The sequence below is a fragment of the Limulus polyphemus genome, unplaced genomic scaffold (assembly GCF_000517525.1).
Source record: "Limulus polyphemus unplaced genomic scaffold, Limulus_polyphemus-2.1.2 Scaffold2991, whole genome shotgun sequence".
Lineage (NCBI taxonomy): Eukaryota > Metazoa > Arthropoda > Merostomata > Xiphosura > Limulidae > Limulus > Limulus polyphemus.
In genome coordinates this window covers 1-14,424 of record NW_013668601.1, presented here as the reverse complement: position 1 = coordinate 14,424, position 14,424 = coordinate 1, and the positions used below count along the sequence as shown (strand labels likewise).

General features: G+C 35.6%; 1 protein-coding gene across 1 annotated transcript in view; it reads right to left on the bottom strand.

Moving 5' to 3' along the window:
• The window catches only part of LOC106468390 (LIM/homeobox protein Lhx3-like), a 67,344-nt gene extending 53,881 nt beyond the window's left edge, over window positions 1-13,463 (bottom strand). The window contains exon 1 of the mRNA XM_022396731.1: window positions 12,893-13,463. Coding sequence (XP_022252439.1) covers window positions 12,893-12,989 — 97 coding nt within the window. The 5' untranslated portion in view covers window positions 12,990-13,463. The remainder of the gene's footprint in view (window positions 1-12,892) is intronic.
• Window positions 13,464-14,424: the final 961 nt, after the last annotated feature.

The following is a 14,424-nucleotide window of genomic DNA, read 5'->3' as shown; positions in this document are numbered from 1 at the left end:
TGCAGTAATGGTCCAAGTTTCCTGAGATTTACAATCCGGAATGCTAACCACTAGGCCACGCTTGGCCTTCTTCGGGTTGAGTATAAGATGATTTTGCAGTAATGGTCCATGTTTCCTGAGATTTACAATCCGGAATGCTAATCACTAGGCCACGCTTGGCCTTCTTCGGGTTGAGTAAAAGATGATTTTGCACTGACAAAGAACAAAAAAGTTAAAATAGGAGCATATTTTATTACAACAGAATTCGCTTACTTTTTTTTGCATCTTATTTAGTCTTGAATTATTTATGTTGAGATACAAGGTTGAATTTGCATTCAAATTCAATAAACTTTTGTTAAGCACACTACACTTTTAGTTAGCTCAATATTCTGAAGTATGGCGATGTTACAACCTTCGTAATTCAAAAGCGTTATAGTATATTCCGTGGTTTCGATTCCCTCGCTCCACTTTTCATAGTCAGGCAGAATTATATCTGAAGAATGCTAGGCATTGGCTTACGAAAACAATTTGTCTAGCTGTAACTGAATATTTGACTTTCCTTCCATTTGTTATCCAGCACACACAACGTTAATGTTCTCATTTGAATTTCAAAAAAAAAAAAATTTTTTTTTCATACACCTCACCAGGCTATTGTGTTGTTTCTTCACTTTTCTGAAGGGATTCTGAAACTTTGATGGGTTAGGACTTTTAATTCGCTCCTGAAGTTATCCATTTACTGAATAATATTTAAAGTCGATTCTTCTTTGAGAAAGCCTCCATAAAACATGCATTTGTCAAGCTTATAAAACACTGAGTTTTTATTAGGTTCCACGTTACTTACGTTTTTATTCGAAACAATTATTTTCGGAATATCGTTGTTCGTTTAAACACCTCCTTCCGTAAGCCTAGGTTTTTGTTTTATTTTTTCTGAAAAAAATTTTACGATTTTATTACTTTTAAAATAAATCAGTTTCAGTTTCTAGTGGAAGTTCTATTTGAACAGTACTCAAATAATACTCTGAGTTTAGTAATTTTTATGTTAGAAACATTTTATACCGGTACATTCCTTCAGGACCAGAACATATTATATCTGCACACACACACACACACACGTATGTATGTATGTATCATTTTAACTTGGTGGTTATTCGATATGTAGAAGATGATGTTGAAAATGATTGCTGATTGGTTACTTCAAGAAACAATCTTTTCCTGTTCGAGAACGTTATTTTCCGACATTTTTAAGGCGTGGGAATCTTAAAGAAAAACAATATAATCACAGTAGAACGAGAAAAAAAAGTGTTCTAACGGTTAAACAAAGAACATTTCTCTTTATCAGAACTGATCATACTACATACATATCGAACATCATTAGCATACTAAGTCATATCATACGTGCAAAGAGAGTATAAACATCGTAGTAAACATAATCATAGGTGAATAGTGGATATCAACAGCTTACTACATCTGATCGTACGTGCTTTGTGAATACCAACAGCGTACTACATCTGATCATACGTGCTTAGTGAATACCAACAGCGTACTACATCTGATCATAGGCGCTTAGTGAATACCAACAGCGTACTACATCTGACCATACGTGCTTATTGAATACCAACAGTGTACTACATCTCATCATAAACGTGCGTAGTGATTATAAACAGTATATTAAACACAGTTATACGTACATAATGAATATCGACAGCGTACTACGTCTGATCATAAGTGCATACTGAATACCGACGGCAAATGCTCAATCAATACTGCATTTTAGATTATAAAGCCTACACAATAAACACCAAAGTAAAATAATTATATCACGTATTTACACTGAGCATGTACACTGTATTATGTGAAGATATACATCCTTTTTGAATTATTAGAAGCAAACAAATTGCCACTATGGAGTTTTTTTAACGCCGTGGAACTTTATCTATATATAACTTACAACGTGGTTAATAGTTAAAATCCCTTTTAACTGTATTATGTGAAGATATACATCCTTTTCACGGCGTTAAAAAAACAACAACTCCATAGTGGCAATTTGTTTGTTTCTGATAATTCAATAATTTTATCTATATATAACTTACAACGTGGTTAATAGTTAAAATCCCTTTTATTTTCATAACAGATTATGTACTTCCTATAGTTACCTTGACAACATTGATATCTAATAACAGTTTGAGAGGAATATGAGAAAACATGATTAACAATAATAGGAGCTTTTTTTCTTTCCCAGTTATATAAACAGTGCTACAGGTCTTGTTATTCAATAAAAGTCACGAGCTTGGGGGTTACGACTACTCTTAGCTGGCACCAAATACAGGTGACTAAGCCTAAACGCTCTCACATGTTTACTCCTGGGAATTAAGCACAAAATGAGCAACTCCGTGCACGTGGCGTGCGTGTGCAAAAGTATGTAACATGGATTCATACCGAATCAAGTTGGCTGATTAAGGAAGGATCTCACGAAAAGAACAAAACTGTCTATAGTCTGTGTTGTTAGAGTGCCATCTAACGGCGTGAATGAATTCAAATCAATATATTTCAGAGAACTGCCAGTGCAGCCTCGGAATTAGCTTAAACTCCTTTCATAAACTTAGTAGCAAAACACACACACACACAAAAAAAACAGCATTACATTAACTGAATGAAACAACCGAATAATCAGATGTTCAGACTACCACACATGTTTTCAAAATAACATAGCGAACTTATGCTGGAAATACATCACAACGTATAAAACTGGTGTTTCACCATTATACACACTCTAGTTTAATAATACAATGAATACTCGTAAAAAACGTTTCGTAAAAATATGGATTACCTAATGTTACTCTGAAATAAAATGAAATATTTTACTTCTGTGTTTTAAATCGATATTTCTAAGACTTGTATTTGCGATCAGATTGATAAAAAAATCAATAGTTTATTTTGAGAATAATCTTTTCAACATATTTGTTCTTATGCAGAGCGAAATGTTTTGTGTAAAATGTATAACTTTCTTTCTCTCTCTTTTTTTTTATTTATTTATAAATGCTAAAACCGCTGTCATGTAAATTTTCTAAAAGCCCGTACTGTTCAAAATTGTAGAAACCACATTTATAGCCATTTAATTGGAAATTAATTTCGTATGTATGTTAAATATATAGCCATTTAATTGGAAATTAATTTCGTATGTATATTAAATATATAGCCATTTAATTGGAAATTAATTTCGTATGTATGTTAAATATGTAGCCATTTAATTGGAAATTAATTTCGTATGTATGTTAAATATATAGCCATTTAATTGGATATTAATTTCGTATGTATGTTAAATATATAGCCATTTAATTGGAAATTAATTTCGTATGTATGTTAAATATATAGCCATTTAATTGGAAATTAATTTCGTATGTATGTTAAATAGACACTGTCCATCTAAAATTACACACCCGTTCAGGCGTTTCTGGCGCAAAGAAGCGAAATGTTTGAGTGAGTCAGTTTGAGGCGCACAACCTTGCTGCATTAAACAGGTGTAAGTTCGATGACGTAATTTCCATCAGATACTTTCTGGTGGCTAGTTCCAGAGAATTAAGTAGTACGAGGCCTCAAACTGGACTTCCTAAGCTTTCGAGTAAAGGCAGTGAGGTTTTCTCCAGTTTTAAAATCTACACTCCAAGCCAATCATTGGCGACCCTGGTTAGTGTTCTGTTTCGCTGCTCTTCATACATCATGCTCAGTTAATGCAAGCATGGCAATGCGCGCGCGCAGCAAGTGGCAGAAAGCGAAACGATCTTAAAAAGAACATCACTCCGATGTCACCCGTGGGATTATGATACATTAGAGCTGCGTGGAATGCGGGAAAATGCGCATGCAATACGGAGAAACAACGACAGTGTGGAATTATTAGCCAGAAAAAAAAAATTAAAAAGCGTTACCGCGGGCGTTACCTAACAGTCTCCACCCTCTAAGAAGGTGCAAACAAGGACGATCAGACAACTCGTGTGCTCACCCTCCTGACAATACTTTACCTATACTTGAACACGTCAGTACTGAAATGTGACAATTTATAAACGAACTAAGTAACTTTCGTATTTGTGTTATGGTGTTACGATTTCGCTGTAGCATCTCCATTTTATACACTTACGATTTCGCTGTAGCATCTCCATTTTATACACTTACGATTTCGCTGTAGCATCTCCATTTTATACACTTACGATTTTGCTGTAGCATCCCCATTTTATACACTTACGATTTCGCTGTAACATCTCCATTTTATACACTTACGATTTCGCTGTAGCATCTCCATTTTATACACTTACGATTTCGCTGTAGCATCTCCATTTTATACACTTACGATTTCATTGTAGCATCTCCATTTTATACAGGGATTCCTACACAAGGACGAACATCATTTCAAGTCATAAATTTTAGCCCCCCCCCCCCAGTGGCAGAGCGGTATGTCTGCGGAATTATAACGCTAGAATCCGGGTTTCGATACCCGTGGTGGACAGAGCACAGATAGCCCATTCTGTAGCTTTCTGCTTAGCTACAAACAAAAAACTAACATAGATTTTAAATTGAATCGTGAGTTTTTGCAAGGTATGAAGAAACGATCGAAGTTTATGCTCTGTTAGTTTTCTTTACATTTTCACAATTTAATACAAATATTACGCTTTTACTCTTTTGCAAATGAAAAACATTTATTTGTTTTTTTAAGCGCTAAAAAAATGAAAAGGCACTACACAAACAATTCTCCGGAAACAAAATAAAAGGTAAAAAAATAGCATCTTTTATAATTTGTTTGGACAATATAGACAGACTTCCACTTTTCCCTGTAGAATCGTTTTAGCAACTTGCTTTCATGAACAGCCTTAAACATAAAATTAAAAACTGTGACGTTTGGAATCCTGGAAACAACTTCTACAAAAGATTACACTGCTGAAACAGTAACACTTTGATTTTTAGTGCTTATTTGCAATTATGGAAAAGCTTCTTACAAAGCTTTCAGTACTATACTTGGCGACTTACGAAAGATAACATTCAATCTTACTAAATATTGTGATGGTTTTTGTTTAGCTTCCAATAGTAGAATAAAACATAAACAGGAGATGGAAGTGGTTCTGATGATGTATACCCCTAGAATTAAACATAAACAGGAGATGGAAGTGGTTCTGATGATGTATACTCCTATAATTAAACATAAACAGGAGATGGAAGTGGTTCTGATGATGTATACCCCTAGAATTAAACATAAACAGGAGATGGAAGTGGTTCTGATGATGTATACTCCTATAATTAAACATAAACAGAAGATGGAAGTGGTTCTGATGATGTATACCCACCTAGAATGAAACAGAATCAGAGGATGGAAGTGGTTCTGAGGATTTATACCCACCTAGAATGAAACAGAATCAGAGGATGGAAGTGGTTCTGACGATTTATACCCACCTAGAATGAAACAGAATCGGAGGATGTATGCCTCCTAGAATGAAACAGAAACAGAGGATGGAAAGGGTTTTGAGGATGTATACCCATCTAAAATGAAACAAAACCAGAGGATGTATGCTCCCTAGAATGAAACAAAGCAGAGAATGGAAGGAGTTATGAGGATGTATATACCCCTAGAATGAAACAGAAGCAGAAAATGGAAGTAGTTTAACCTCTGCCATATTCTAGTTTCATAAAAACGTCTTTATAAAGATTATTTTAGATGCCTATTGTGAATACCAAGCCCCTGTAAAAGTGGATGCTTTGCACAACACTATCGTGGTTAACCTAATTTCATCTAGTGAAATTTGTTGTCGATTTGCTTGTTTGTTTGTTATGAATCTTGCGCAAAGCTACTCTAATTTAGCAGTGAAAGACTAGAGGGAAGGCAGCTAGTCATCAACACCCACCGCCAACTCTTGGGCTACTCTTTTACCAACGAATAATGGGATTGATCGCTACATTATAACGCCCGCACAACTGAAAGGGCGAGCATGTTTGGTGGGACGGGGATTCGAACCCGCGACCTGCAGGTTGTGAGAGGAGCGCCCTAACCACCTGGCCACGCCAGGCCCTTTGATATTTTTTATATGTTTTAATAAAAAAAAGTTATAAAACATTAGTAGAAGACCAGAAGAGAGAAGAGCCAAGTTCGAGTTGCCCGTTATTGTAAACTAAAATGGCCTTTCGTTATAAAGTAAGAAAGATTCAATGAACATAAAAGACAATCGCTTCTGTTTGCATAAAGGAATATCTAGGCACACCGCTGTTCCGTCTAATCCTATTCCCAGTCCAAATTCGACAGCATTCTAGTTGATTGATTTTATTAGTACTAGATACAGTCACAAACTACATTGGGCTAATTGTTTAATTATTACTACTAGAGCAACTCATAATCGACAATGTGCTAGTCGTTTAATTATTACTACTAGAACCAGAAAGAAACTGTTCTGTACTGGTTGTTTAATTATTACTACTAGAACCAGAAAGAAACTGTTCTGTACTGGTTGTTTGATTATTACTACTAGAACCAGAAAGAAACTGTTCTGTACTGGTTGTTTAATTATTACTACTAGAACCAGAAAGAAACTGTTCTGTACTGGTTGTTTAATTATTACTACTAGAACCAGAAAGAAACTGTTCTGTACTGGTTGTTTGATTATTACTGCTATAACAAGAAAGAAACTGTTCTGTGCTGGTTGTTTGATTATTACTATTTGAACAAAATGTTAGCATATATACATTTCACAAGTCATACACTGAAAGTGGCAGCTAAATGGAGCTCTTCTACAACATGATACTTACTTTTTTATTGTTATTTTTCACATGTAAAAAAAAGAAAAGAAATATAAACACAGGTAGAATTAGTTGAAGCTGAATATAGCATGTTTTCTTGAACACATGGAAAGAAAAGATAAGTAATTTGCCATCTGAAATTCAACCCAAATGCCCGTTTCTGCATTACCTTTTGTTGAGGTTTTTCTCACAATAATTCAGTATAACTTTTGTCAACACAAGATGGCTCTTTGTTATTTTCAAGCACTTAGAACCAGGAAATTTTAAATTTAAGAAGGACATTTAATTATTTTTAACAAAGTTTAATATGATCTTCTTAGAATTGTAGTATAGTTTTATTCAAGACAATGGGAGGTGGGGATTACGTTTACATATGTAAAAACTAGAAATAAAAAGTAAAGTTTTAAAATTAAGTTTAATAAATCTTGATGTAAGAAGCCAAGAAAATATTTTAAATCTTTTAAGTAAGTGAGTCTTTGGGCAGGCAACCGAGGAGCTTTTTGAGTGCGAAGCCTAGAATGGACTATTTTATAAATCTCTATATATAACTCTAGAACTGATAGCTGTTATTAAGCGAAGTGTAGAATAAATCTCAATGAATAGTTGTAGAATAGATTCTTAAATGACTCTATACGCATGTGAAGCTTAAAATCGTAGAATATAAATTTACAGAAGAGTATTTAACATTTCCAAATTGCTCTTGCCCAAGAAACATTTTAATAATTTCTTTAGACTCTCTACCTTTTCGAAACAACCAAGAAACGTGCGCATGTGTGCTTTAAAGCAAAGCCACGTTGGGCTATCTGCTGTGTCTACCGCGGGCAACCGAACGCTGGATTTTAGCGTTGTCTGTAAAGTTACCGCTGATCCACCGGAGGGACAACAACTTAAAAGATTTGTTAATTGTACAGACTGTGTTTTCAAACGTAAAATATAATTCAAGTCAAGTGAATCGTTATTTGTTAATGAAATGTCATATTATTAGTTTAAAGTTGTAAAAGAATTAGGTATAAGGTGATTTTTCTTCTTTATAATTAGGCTTTCGCCGGACCGACGTTGGCACATTATTGGGAGCTTTACGTTCACACGAGCAACACGGAACACCTTTACGTTCACATGAGCAACACCGGAAAACACAATGAGTGTAAACACAATAATGATTGTTAAAAATTTCCGGCGCTAACCGCTTACAGTTCCGGTGCAAGATGACATAATTGACAAGTAACACGTCATATAGACGAAATACCTCACAGACAGGACTCCAAATTAATTACCTCCGCCACCGAAGGAGGACGGAGATTATGTTTTCACTCTTGTATGTGTGTGTTTGTCAGAGGATTTCTAGAAAGCGGCAGGATGGAGCTGGACAAAAGTTGGTATACATTGGGACTATGACCCAACCTAGAAGTGATTAGTTTTTGGAGGGTCAAGACCAAAGGTCATGGTCACAAAAATCCAAAAAATATCTATCTGTTAACATGGGGACCGATTTTTCACACTATTTTTGCTCTATATCTCAGTCAAAAATGATCGGATTTTGATGGAACTCGGTGGACATATGTAGAATATTATTACACATAAAACGGCCAGTGTTCGTTGATAACGATGGACATACGGTCACATTTTGGTATTTTTTGAGGGCCGAATGTGATGAACACTGCGTGGCGGAGGTACATATTCTACTTAATGTTCCTCTAGTTCTTCCACGTACATATCTAATTTATTACCCAGACATTAATAATGTTATCATAAAACTCGCTTCATGCCGTTTACGGATCAATGGACTTTTAAAATACGGAATTTTTCTATATCATTTCTTAAGTTTCTGATCATGAAACGCGCTACATGCCGTTTACGGATCAATGGACTTTTAAAATACGGAATTTTTCTATAAGTTTCTGATCATGAAACGAGCGCCTTTCTGTCAATTTTTTTGGCGCAAAGTCTCGTCAGTCTGGTTCCTAAAACAGGTAGTTTATACATAGAACATGATGGCATAGGATAGAATTGAATCAGAACCGGATTTGAGAACGTTCCCGAGAGATAGAACTTTAAGAGATAAAACTGAGACAAAACAAAATTACCCATACCACGTTGAGTTCTATTTGATCTCGTATTTCACGTAGCACTTACGAGTCTGTGAAAGAAGTTCATGAGAGAAGACACCTTAATTTAGCAGCTTACGATAGAACGAACCTCGTACTTTGATCTAAATACTATATCCTTAGGGTCGGGCATGGCCTTTGGTTAGCGTGCCCAGACTGTGAATCTGAGTGCATATACATGTTAAAGATTTCTTTCTCATCAGAGGTGAATATGAGTGTTTGTGGATCGCATCCTCTTGCCACAAGAACACAATCCGCACTTTCGGGACGAAGTTGCGATATAAGAGTCACAGTCAAATCCCACTACTCTGTACGGCAAGAGTAGCCTATGAATATGAGTGTTTGTGGATCGCATCCTGTTGCCACAAGAACACAATCCGCACTTTGGGGACGAAGTTGTCATATAAGAGTAACAGTCAAATCCCACTATCCTGTGAGACAAGAGTAGCCTAAGAATTGATGATGGGTTCTGTTGACAACTTTCCTTACCTCTAGTCTATCATTTCAATATTAGGGACCGCTAATACGCAGACAAAGCTGGAGCTATGTGTCTTACAAAGGCACAGCAAGGATTTAACTTTTAACTTCTTGTGTAGCTTTTTGCGAAACTTCTAAGACTAACAATATCAATAGCGATTTATTTATATTTTGCTGATACAAATGAATGAAGGTGTTGTCATGTTATCATGAATGAAGTTGCTGTTAAGTTATACTATCATAAATGAAACTGTTGTTATGTTATCATGAATGAAGCTGTTGTTATGTTATCATGAATGAAGCTGCTGTTATGTTATCATGAATGAAGCTGCTGTTAAGTTATACTATCATAAATGAAGCTGTTGTTATGTTATCATGAATGAAGGTGCTGTTATGTTATCATGAATGAAGGTGCTGTCATGTTATGATGAATGAAGCTGCTGTTAAGTTATGTTATCATAAATTAAGCTGCTGTTAAGTTATGTTATCATGAATGAAGCTGCTGTTAAGTTATACTATCATAAATTAAGCTGTTGTTATGTTATCATGAATGAAGCTGCTGTTATGTTGTCATGAATGAAGGTGCTGTTATGTTATCATGAATGAAGGTGCTGTTATGTTATGATGAATGAAGCTGCTGTTAAGTTATGTTATCATGAATGAAGCTGCTGTTAAGTTATACTATCATAAATGAAGCTGTTGTTATGCTATGATGAATGAAGCTGCTGTTAAGTTATGTTATCATAAATTAAGCTGCTATTAAGTTATGTTATCATGAATGAAGGTGCTGTTATGTTATGATGAATGAAGCTGCTTTTAAGTTATGTTATCATAAAAACAGCAGCTTCATTTATGATAACGTAACTTAACAGCAGCTTCATTTATGATAACATAACTTAAAAGCAGCTTCACAGCTTCATTCATGATAACATAACAGCAGCTTCATTCATGATAACGTAACTTATGTTATGTTATCATGAATGAAGCTGATGTTATGTTATCATGAATGAAGCTGCTGTTAAGTTATGTTATCATGAATGAAGCTGCTATTAACTCATCAATTAATAGTGATAAGCTTCAGCCTCTACATGTGTAGAGGCTGAAGCTTATCACTATTAATATCCTCAGCATATCCTATTAATATCACTATTAATATCAATATCCTCAGCATAGCATTCATTTTCGGTTTAAAATCAATATAAAATTAGAACGCTTATGAAGAGAAACCCAATTACCCGGAAAGTTGACTTTATTTCATCAGGGATAAACGGCTTGAATTATGAATAGAAACAAATGCGGAAGTTTAAAACCATTAGAACATTATTTTGATACTTTAAGCAGCGAGATAAAGCCGAAGAGCAACTAAACCTAGCATTTATACAAGCTAATCCACAATTCTTGACTTACAGAAGTATATATAAACGCTCTATTCTATATCTATTTTCCAACACTTAGAGAAATCCAGGTGACTTTTGTTACGATAAATAGCTAAAAGTCAAAATGTAATATCGCGAAATTAATTGTTCGGGTTAAGCGGATTACTATGTGTGACTGACCCAAAAGTTGTGCTGAACAGACTATAGTCATATGATGTATACAAGTTGTATCTTTAACACTTTCACTATGGAAAAAAACTCGCCCGTAATATGATGTATATCAGCTGTATATTTACCACTTTCCCTATAGAAGAAAACTCGTCTGTAATATGATGTATATCAGCTGTATCTTTACCATTTTCACTATAGAAGAAAACTCGCCTGTAATATGATGTATATCAGCTGTATCTTTACCACTTTCACTATGGAAGAAAACTCGCCTGTAATATGATGTAGATCAGCTGTATCTTTACCACTTTCAATATGGAAGAAAACTCGCCTGTAATATGATGTATATCAGCTATATCCTTAACACTTTCCCTATAGAAGAAAACTCGTCTGTAATATGATGTATATCAGCTGTATCTTTACCACTTTCACTATGGAAGAAAACTCGCCTGTAATATGATCTATATCAGCTGTATCTTTACCACTTTCACTATGGAAGAAAACTCGCCTGTAATATGATGTATATCAGCTGTATCTTTACCATTTTCACTATAGAAGAAAACTCGCCTGTAATATGTTGTATATCAGCTGTATCTTTAACAGTTTCACTATAGAAGAAAACTCGCCTGTAATATGGTGTATATCAGCTGTATTTTTACCACTTTCACTATAGAAGAAACCTCGTCTGTAATATGATGTATATCAGCTGTATCTTTACCACTTTCAATATGGAAGAAAACTCGCCTGTAATATGTTGTATATCAGCTGTATCTTTACCACTTTCACTATGGAAGAAAACTCGCCTGTAATATGATGTATATCAGCTGTATCTTTACCATTTTCACTATAGAAGAAAACTCGCCTATAATATTATGTATATCAGCTGTATCTTTACCATTTTCCCTATGGAAGAAAACTCGCCTGTAATATGATGTATATCAGCTGTATCCTTAACATTTTTCCTTTCGAAGAAAACTCGCCTGTAATATGATGTATATCAGCTGTATCTTTAACACTTTCACTATAGAAGAAAACTCGTCTGTAATATGATGTATATCAGCTGTATCTTTACCACTTTCACTATCGAAGAAAATTTTCTTCTACATAGGCCATTGTGGTAATTTAATGGCCAACACTTCACTAATCTTCGAAAACTTTAGTTAGAAAGCTCACCTTTACCTGGAGTAAAAAAAACGACTGAAGCTAGTGTTTGGTTCCTCAATACAAGACGAAATAATTTTGTGATGGGGCTTTTTTTCAAGTCAATTGAAAAAAAAACGTTTGATCTCATGTTATCCAAAAACAAACAACTGCTTGGTATATGAGCTTTAATTTATCTTAATAGGTTTTAAAGATGCACCAAACCCACGTAAGAAAAAACTTACAATCAAAATTGCGTCATACATACACGGCTTATCAGAGAGGAACAGCCGAGAGAGAGAGTATTGCAAACCGTGGCAGCGCCAAATAGTGAGTTTCCTTTCAGCCTAGAAGAGGAAAAATCAGCACTTATATAGTTCCACACGAGATAGGTTGAATATCCGACTGCTTAATTACATTAAATAGATATTTCTCGGACGACTGGCAAAGATCTTATTGTCACGCTGTTCTCCAGTCTCCCTTCGCATAAGAAACAGCTAACTGGAGAACAAATAAGATCACTAGCCCTTTTCTAAAAGAAAAATAGAATATCAGACTCGACGCGTCTCGGCAAGTTTCATAACGTGAACTACAAAAGGCGGGTGTTTACAATTTGCAGTAATTGTTGCAGCATAGAGGAACAATCGTGTCGTCATTCCATCATTGCTGGGGTACTTTAATATCTGGACATGCCTTCAATAGATCGCTAATTTGATCAGGCTTCCCGTAATAAGCGTTTCCAATTTGGTTGAGTGGCTGTTGGCGGGGCACGAGTTAGGGCTGGAGCTAGCTATCGCGGAGTAGAGTTATTCTCGTGGAAAACGGTAGTAAAAGTTAATTAAAAACGGAATGAGAAAAAAAATGGAATTGGCAAACCTTCTAAAACCTTGTTCCGGGAGAGTATGGTCAGTAGAACGTCTGAATTCGTCGTGGTAGTGTCGGTGACTGCAGCCGCACGGACCATGGTGGACATGCCGGCCACTGCCCGTCCTTTCACCGCAAATGTGCGCAGATGTCGTCGTGCCGGTAAAGTTGAAGGTATTTTGTCCCCGGAACCGAGTCACTTCCGTGGTTTAATTTGGCTAAGTGCTCCACTATCTCTTGCAAGGAAAGCCAAGTGTGTCACCAGTTGCCTGACAGGCCGTTCTTCACTGCCTGGTCAACTTCGAGCACGTGATCCGCCATCGCGCTTACTTATGCAGACAATCAGGCTTAGCGCTCCACCCCTGTGCAGCGAGATCCAGTCAGCACCAGAGGGAGAGAGAAGCGGGCGGAGACCATGGCGGTCGGTCTCTTGGCGGAACTCTAAATTTTGAAAGATACACCTTCCTTGATGTGAACTTGGTAAAATATATATGTGTATACACAAAGAAGTTATACTGGACAACAAGAAAACCCGGTAAATTATTCATGTGTATACACAAACAGCTTCTACTCAAGTAGACGAAAACCCGGTAAGATCAATGTTTATACACATGAAACTAGCTAGTCATGTAGACGAAAACCGGTAAATCTTCATGTGTATAAACATTCTAGTCAAGTAGACGAAAACCCGGTAAACACTACTTCTGGAGAACAGAAGAATTTTAAGTGTTCTACAGTCGTTATAATAGTTATTAAATATTAAACAATTGAAGGTATAAACGTAAAAATTAGCATAAAATCTTTTTCACCTAACTATTGGTTCAAATTCTATACTATATATTTAAGTCAATAGTTCGTGTCTTGTTGCCATAAAAAACAAAATCACGCTCAACATTTTGGAGACGTGGTTATGTTATAAGAGTAAGGGTCAAATCCCACTATTCGATTACAGTAACCCAAGAGATAGCTGGTGACCATAGCTGTCTTCCTTCTAGTCTATCAGCTTAACATTAGGGATGGCTAACGCAGATAAGCCCTTGTGTAGTTTTGCGCTAATATCTGAAACAAACTGCCCGTTCATCCATCCATCCGTCTGTCGTTTTACATCTTAAGTGCAAGAATACAAAACAAAAAACAGTAACTAAGTCGTAAAGGTCATTACCCTCTGGATTTGTTGATGCTACGTAATGAACTTCGTCACAAAGATTTAGTTTAACAACAGCACATCTGCATGTGTGAATGTTGAAACTGACCTTCACTGTTTTGAAGTCATATCTGTATAATTACTGAACGTAATGACTCTTTTTTAAAACACATACCTTCGGTGGAACATCGATAAGTCTACGGACTTTTATCTCTATACTCCGGGATTCGATTAAACGTGGTGAATAGAGCAGATAGTCCTAAAAATATATAAATCACAATTGTTAATAATTTACTATGGTGACCCGAACAAATGCAGTAACAAAGTACCTGATGATGACAAAACCTTGTCGAAACGTTGTACATTTGCTGTTATATTAAAGATTTTCTTCATTACCCAT